Here is a 7,912-nt window from a genome sequence, read left to right as displayed (position 1 = left end):
ATTCAGTTTTTTAAGTTTAGTTTTTATCGTTTTTATGGCACATTTCGGATTTTTAGGTTTTTTAATAGTACTTTCAGGTGATTAAAAAATTACATTCTCTGTAATTAATTAATTGCATTAATCATCAAAATATTTTAAACTGTGCAATTCAATTTAATGTTAGCTCAGGAGCAAATAAATAAATACCATCCGTAGGGCCCTATGAATTCCGTTTTTTTTTTTTTTACTAAATTCCTTTTTATTTTTTATCGTTTTTTTGTCATATTTCGGATTTGTAAGTTTTGTAAGATTTGTAAGTTCAGGCAATAAAAAATAATATAATTAATTACATACTCTGTATGTGATACTCATTGCATTCATCATTCAAATATTTTAAACTGTATAGCTACAATTCAATTTAATGTTAGCTGAGAAGCAAATTGATGAATGAATTAATTACATTTTTACGTAATAAGTCATCCTGGAAAATATATGTTAAATAGAAGACCATCATTAAATAATCAAATCTCTCTATGTTTAAAACCTTGTCAAAATTAGGAAGCTGGGTTTTAGAAAAATCTGAATCTGTACCTCTTAATGAGGGAGATCTTTGCAACTGCCTTTATTGCTTATTTAAAAATAATCAAATCTGTTTTTAATGTTTAATTAGTAAGCACCAGCATTGTGTTTACAGTCCACAGCTGTAAGAAAAATCTCTGAATTGGCACAGATGAGAAATGGAGGTCTTGATGAGCAGCCTTACTGTCTTGAAAAGTTTAAGAAAATATTTATCCATTTAAAAAACTTCTGACTTCTGCAATATTCTTGTTTAAAAAAACATCACTTTTTCCCAAAAGGATTTATTTACTAACATACATTTTGGCAAACTACAATGTAGCCTTTTTATGTCTCTTTGTGTCATCAGTGGGGTCCTCCTGGTTCTCCATAGCATTTAATTTCATTGAAAGTTGAAGGATAGTTTGTGCTGACACTGATGCACCCTGAGCCTGAAGGACAGCTTGAATTTCTTTGGAACTTGGTTGATTGGTGTTGGTGCTGCTTATCCACAATCCAGAATATCCTGTTCTGCAACCTTTCATCAGTTTTTCTCTTCGTCTCTTCCGTCCACGTCCAGAGAGGTTATGCTACAGTGCTATGGGTTGTAAACTTCTTGATTAATTTGTGCACCATTTGTGAAACATCAAGATCTTTGGAGATGGAGTTGTACCAGTGAGAATGTTGATATCTTCCACAATTTTGGTTCTGAGGTCCTCAGACAGTTCTCAGTTATTTAACCACAATTTTGAAAAGAAGGTGAATAATTGAGTACAACCCATTGATATACTATAAAAAATTGCCTTATTTTTTTTTTCTTCTATTACAATGTGCACAAATAAAAATAAACATGTATAAAAAATGGGATAAATACTTTTCAGGTATGCCAACATTTCCACCCATGAAAGTATATTTATTTTAAAATACTTTCAAAGCAAAAAGTAATGAATATAATTAATCATGGAGCATGTAATTCCAGAAATTCATTAAAGTATCTATCTATCTTTTTTAAATCATTTTGACCACACTAATAACAACATATGTCCTATATTAATATTATAATATGTCAGCACAGAATTAACCACTGTCTTTCAAGACTCTTTTCATGTAAACTTTCCTATAAATTGGTACAGTGTTGCTGAGAATTGACACATTACTGAAAAACACAATATAGCTATACTCTGTGGAACACATAGGAACTGCGGATAAAGATTAAATTATTCCTAAATAAATATTCTGGAAGTCTGCCACATCCTCATGACACAGAAGTCTATTGTGATTATAGAATGCGGTGTCCCTCATGTGTAACATAATAACCTAATTTTTGTGATCAGTTTGTGATAAGTGATATCTGATCTCTGTGAGAAAGTGATAATTCAGTAGTGTCTTCAGTTAGGTGTCTTCAGTAAGGCGGTGGTGTCGTGAGACAAACTTTACTGCATCAGCTCCATCAGAGGGGAATTCCCTTTTCTTCAGAATGGTTCCTTGTTCATGAAACACACCAACAGTTTCCTTTAAAGCCTCACCTGCAGATTATCCTGAACCGACCCACGGCTGCAGCTGCTCCTCAGATTTTACCTACAGTTACATTATCTACTGTAACTGTATCTGATTCCAGGCCTACATACACTTTCAGCTTTTAGTGTTTCAGATTCAGACAAAACAACAAAACAAAACATATAGAGAGACAAAGAAAGTTTATAAACAAATAAAACTAGAAAAAGAAAAAAAAAAGAAAATAGAAAGGAAGTCCAAAAAAGAAAGAAGAAAGTCTACAAAGAGTGAAAGAATGTTTAAAAAGAATGAAGGAAAGAGGAAGACTACAAAAGAGAAAATAAAAGAAAGCAAGACTATAAAACAAAGAGAGACTGAAAAATAGTTTCTCAATAAATTAAGAAATAAATAAATACTAGAAAAAGGAAGAAACAAAGGAAAGAAAAAAGAGAAAGATTGAAAGATTGAAATGTATAAAAAAGAAAGATAGAAAGAAAGAAACCAAGACTCTAAATAAATAAATAAGTAAATACTAGAAAGAAAGAAAGAAAGAAATAAACACAAAAAAGAGAAACAAAGACTAAATAAATTAATAAAGACATAAATAAATAAATGGTTGGATAAATAAATAAATAAATAAACACAATAAATAAGAGGAAGAATAAAAACTGAAAGATTAAAATACTAAAACAATAAAGCAAGAAACCTAAACAAAAAATGTAAAAAAGTTAAGCCTAGAAAGAAAAAGAAAGGAAAACTTAAAAGAATTAAAAAATATATAAAAACAAAGACTTAATAAATGAATGAATGAAAAAATAAATACAAGAAAAAGAAGAAAAAATAAAAAAGAAAGAAAGAAAAAAAGAAAGAAGGAAAGAAAGAAATGAAAAACTTAAATGAAAGAAAGATATAAGAATATAAGAATAAAGTACTAAAAAATGAACGAAGAAAAAAGAAACCAAGACTCTAAATAAATAAAGTAATAAATATGTAAAGACTAGAAAGAAAGAAAGAAAGAAAGAAAGAAAGAAAGAAAGAAAAGAAAAGAAATAAATACAATCAAATAAATATAGAAACAAAGACTAATAAAAGATAACGGAAGAAAGAAAAAAGGCAGAGAAAACAAAAAAAAACAGATAAAAAATGAATGATTAATTCATGACACATATATTAAACAATATAAACATACCGTATAATAAAATACTAAACACGTGTGAAAGCGGTGGAGGGCGGAAGAGAGCTGTTAGCCAATCACAGTGCGGGGTGGGGGCGTGTCCTGTGCTGATACTGGTGAGCTCGCGCTGGGGCTCAGGCAGCGCGCGGGAGGAGGCAACACAGCGGCGGAGCGGGAGGAGGACAGACCCCAGCGCTGAGCTCTGACCCGGACTATAACTTCACCTGCTCCGCTACAGGAGACCCAGCAGCAGCGCTACAGAGGATTACACACACTGTACACTGTTATTACCGCTCCTACAGCCCGACTACAGGAGCTGTAACACACCGGGGCTTTCAGTGTGGAGGAAACTCTCACAGGTACAGTATCAGCTCTAATCCTCTGTATATAGAGATAGATATGGGTTAATATCTGTATAACCTGCCTTTTATGTCTCAAGCTTAGTTTAAATGTTTAAATTTCATATAAACACTTTGTAACAACACATATTTTTCAAGGTTTGCGATGACAAAAAAAACACGTTATTACTCATGTAGAGGAATGTTTGCTTTCACTTTAAATACCTGTACATTTAATACAGTTGTCTTTAATTTATGTATGGCTTTAGTGCTCGACTGTTCAATAATATTCTTGGGATAAAAAAAGACTTTAAAAAAGACACTTAAAAACCTTGAAAACCTAAAAAGTTATCCAAAAGCGGTGTGTAAGACTGGTGGAGGAGAACATGCCAAGATGCATGAAAGCTGTGATTTAAAACCAGCGTTGTTTGAATACCAAATATTGATTTATGAATTCTTAAAACTTTATGAATTTGAACTTGTTTTCTTTGCATTATTTGAAGTCTTTTTTGTTATTTAACCATTTCTCATTTTCTGCAAATAAATACTGTAAATGACTATTTGGTTGTGGAATTCATAGTATACATGAATTTCAAAGTGTATACATAGTTAAGGTAAAGGAGCCTAAAGAAGAAATACAGTGTGAAATGGAATTGAGTTGAAGTGAAACATACCAATTTCAATATCACTGTGAAATCCTAGGTCTCATGTTAGCATCCAACTCCGACCCCAACCCATGGTGGTGCATCATTTTCTGGTTCAAACTGATTTTGATCTTTCTTGTCTTTCAACATCTCCAGCAGCAAAATGAGCCAGTGGAAGCAAATCCAGCAGCTGGACATGAAGTTCCTGGAGCAGGTGGACTTCTTTTATGATGATAACTTTCCCATGGAGCTGAGACAAGTGCTGGCCAACTGGATTGAAAGCCAGGACTGGTATGAAGCTTTCGATATTCCATATATTAATTCATACCCTGTAGTACACTCCTGACTCTCCTGAGTCTTAAAAAATAAAAGCACTCATTCATGTTAACGAGCTTGATAGGAAATTTGTGGGCAATATAAACAATATAAAGACTTATTTGCAAATCCTTATCAAAAAGAAAAAAAAAATACAAGCAGCCACAAAAACACTCCTCAAAATCTAAAAATAAAAACATGCTAATTATCTAATATACTCCTAAAATATGGCCAAAACTAAAAACACACTAGTATGCTTTATATACAGTAAATAAACAGCCTCTACTTTATGCTTAGAATGAGAATCTGTTACAGTTAAAGAACAGAGTCATGTGCAATTTGGCTAAATTAAGATATTAGAAAAAAAATAATCAGTGTCGTGAGCCCACGCTTCCTGAAGAAGTGTATAAATAGGCTGTAATTCGTGGGTAGTCGGATGTGGTCAGCGTGGGCTGCACCTGTTTTAGCCTATAGACCCCCATGAGGCTGGTTACAGCTGTGGTAGGTGATTTACTCTAATTAGACCTCTTCTTTCAAAGCCACTTTCCAAAACACACAAACGCTCATAGATTTATATTACATTTACATTTACATTCTTGGCATTTAGCTGATGCTCTCATCCAGAGTGAATTACAAGGTTATTTCTATTACACAGGTGGACCAATGTAGTGATAGGTGTCTTGCCCAAGGACTCTTGGTTTAGAGCAGTATAATCACCCAGGTTGGGATTTGAACCCCAGTCTCCCACATAATGTGGTAGCTCACACAGAGAACAAAGGACAGAGGTTTTCATAAATTCATACTACAAACGTGTGGAAGTTAAAGAACTTTTTTTACATTCATGTGGCCTACATAGGAACTCTTTTCCTGATCCGAGCATTATATTTACTAGTTTCTATCAGGATGTAAAGAATGTTTTGTGGTAGACATCCTACACAGTTATTCAGAAAAATCACTTACATCTAATCTGCTTTTATAGAATCAATTGTATGTTAAAGTATTTGAGACTCTTAAAGGCTAAGCACCACCTAAAGGACCTCCCTGGAGATTTCACATTGTTTTAGCTTCTTAAAATGTAAACTTACACAAAAAAATGTAAAATGACACATATTTAATTTACTATAAAATCAATTAATTCAATTAAATTGGCTGGAAAACTCGAGTCACCACAGAAATTCCAACAATATGTCGACTGATAATTTCATACTAGGTGGTGCTCAGCCTTTAAGAAGCAGGAATTCCTGTGTGAAGAGAAGATACTGTACGATCAGGTGAGAGATTGATGTGTGATGTTTTCTACAGGGAAACAGCCACAAACCACGAGGCCATGGCTACAGTGCTCTTTAACAACTTCCTGCTACAGCTGGAGAGGCACTGCACCCAGGAACAGAACTTTCTGCACAGACACAACCTGAAGAGAATATTCCAACAGATCCAGGTGAGTGATCAGTGGGCCAGGGCGATGGATACTGTCTGTATACTAAGTGGAGGTGGGGATGGACCGGTAATTGGACTGATACACTACAGTTAAAACATTTATTGCAGTGACTTATTATAATATTGCTTGCCTGACTATATTTGTCCAATTTCCGCCAAATATGGTATCAATAATTATATGTTTAACTTGTAGCCTCCTGTAACTCCCCTTGACCTCCCACCCTAGAGCTGATAAAAGTCTGGTTTAAGTTCTTTTTCACATTCTACTCCCATAAATTCAACAAAATAAATGATTCAGCATTAACCCTTAAAATGCCTTGTCCCGTATATGGGCTACAGGTATAGCTGGTACAAAACTTTTTTTTCTGCAGTAAAATAACTTATTTACATTCTGAAAATCTGAGGGCTTTAAAATCTCCTACAGGACACTTGGAGAAGCTGCCTGTTTTCTCTCTACTCAACTTATGATTCCAGTAACAGGAATCAACCCAAATTCTGCAGGTTTGAAAATAGACGTAAAAACTAGACAAACATAATGAAAGTAAAGGTTTGGAGGACATGAACTGGTTGATTTTTATATTTAGAAAAAGATTAATTTTAAAATAAAGTTCAGGAAAGAGACAATTTTATGATTTTATTCATTATATTTTGACTTTAGCAGATTAACTTAAATCTTTTTTTTATATTTTCTCTTACAATTGCAATTATGTCTTTCAGTAATATTTCTTACTAACTTAGTATCAGTTTTTAAGCTGAGACATACAAGCTGGACAGGGCTAGAATAGTAATGTTAATATTAGGAATTGTTTGTTTCACGAAAGACTGTCAGTCTTTCTCTGTGTAAATACACACGCAGTGTGCACTGAGACTGTATCTGCATTACTGTAAACCTGAGTGTCAGGCCTTTAGTGGAAACACCTGATCATGTCACCATCTTTCTTCCATTCATGCGTGTCGAACTGACGGTGACTTAATCATACACGCTTATGCAGCGCACGCATCTCCACTCATATCTCTGTGCATCTCGGCTAATCTTTCTCACCACTTCCTGCATCTTTGGGGAGGCCTCTCATATCTGAACGTGTTGTGCTCTTTGAAGGCGGCCATGAGGAACCGAGAAGACAGTCTGTGTGTGTAAATAAATGGCCTTCTCTGGTTAGTGCTGCTATAGCATTTGGGCACCAAAGCAGACAAAGAAAATGTTTCACTAAACTCTTCAACACTGAGCTTCAACTCACTGCATAAAGTCAAAGAAGAACCACTTTTGACTCCCTTATTTGTTATTAAGATTGTTGTAAGGGTGATAAACATGAGTATGATAAAGAACATCCTAAAGAACATCCTCATAATGATAATGACCTTAGATTGGTGTGGTACATTTACATCATGTTCTTTTTTAAAACATTCAAAAAGTGGTTCTTCTACATTCTGAGAAAAAAAGTGATTCTACACTGAAATAAGGATTCTTTGTATTAAACTATCGTGAAATGTTATATAATTGTGTAACATTTACATCAGGGCTCTAGACTAACTTTTTTACAACTGTTCCAGAACCATTCCATAGTTTTCCCCCTGAAAAAAAAGCACCCTGAACTAAAAAACTGTATGTCTCTGTATATATTTTAACATTACAATATTTATTTGTTTATTCTCCTACTGCCATAAAGGCTTAGACATAGTTCTTTTTCCTCAAGTGTCTCATCTGCTTTTTTGAGCGCCCATCCAATTCTACTCATCTTAAAACTGCAGTTCCGATAATAACCAGTGATAAGCGCAGTTTCCATGCTTACCGTTGCCACTTTTGACTCTCCACAGTTGACTGACATGATGATCCATCAAACACAATTATTACATTTAGGGTTTACTGATGAATTCCTGCTTTTTAACACAGAGCCAATTGAGCATTTTAGTAAACACTGTGCTAGGTATTAGGAAAAGTCCCAGTCATATTTTAACTAGTAAGAGTTTTCTCATAA

The 7,912-nt window shown here is 34.0% G+C and overlaps 1 protein-coding gene across 6 annotated transcripts in view; it reads left to right on the top strand.

Annotated features, from left to right (window-relative positions):
* Positions 1-3,333: 3,333 nt before the first annotated feature.
* The window catches only part of stat4 (signal transducer and activator of transcription 4), a 48,208-nt gene continuing 43,629 nt past the window's right edge, over positions 3,334-7,912 (top strand). For 4 of the 6 annotated variants that reach the window (XM_022680086.2, XM_022680089.2, XM_022680085.2 and 1 more), the window contains exons 1-3: positions 3,334-3,561; positions 4,341-4,475; positions 5,802-5,937. In XM_022680086.2, the coding sequence (XP_022535807.1) occupies positions 4,348-4,475; positions 5,802-5,937 (264 nt within the window). In that variant the 5' untranslated portion in view covers positions 3,334-3,561; positions 4,341-4,347. The remainder of the gene's footprint in view (positions 3,562-4,340; positions 4,476-5,801; positions 5,938-7,912) is intronic. The other 2 variants (XM_022680084.2, XM_022680088.2) reach the window with 2 other exon arrangements.

The sequence above is a fragment of the Astyanax mexicanus genome, chromosome 11 (genome assembly GCF_023375975.1).
Source record: "Astyanax mexicanus isolate ESR-SI-001 chromosome 11, AstMex3_surface, whole genome shotgun sequence".
NCBI lineage: Eukaryota > Metazoa > Chordata > Actinopteri > Characiformes > Acestrorhamphidae > Astyanax > Astyanax mexicanus.
The sequence above is the reverse complement of the archived record's forward strand: the minus strand, read 5'-3'. Positions and strand labels throughout refer to the sequence as shown.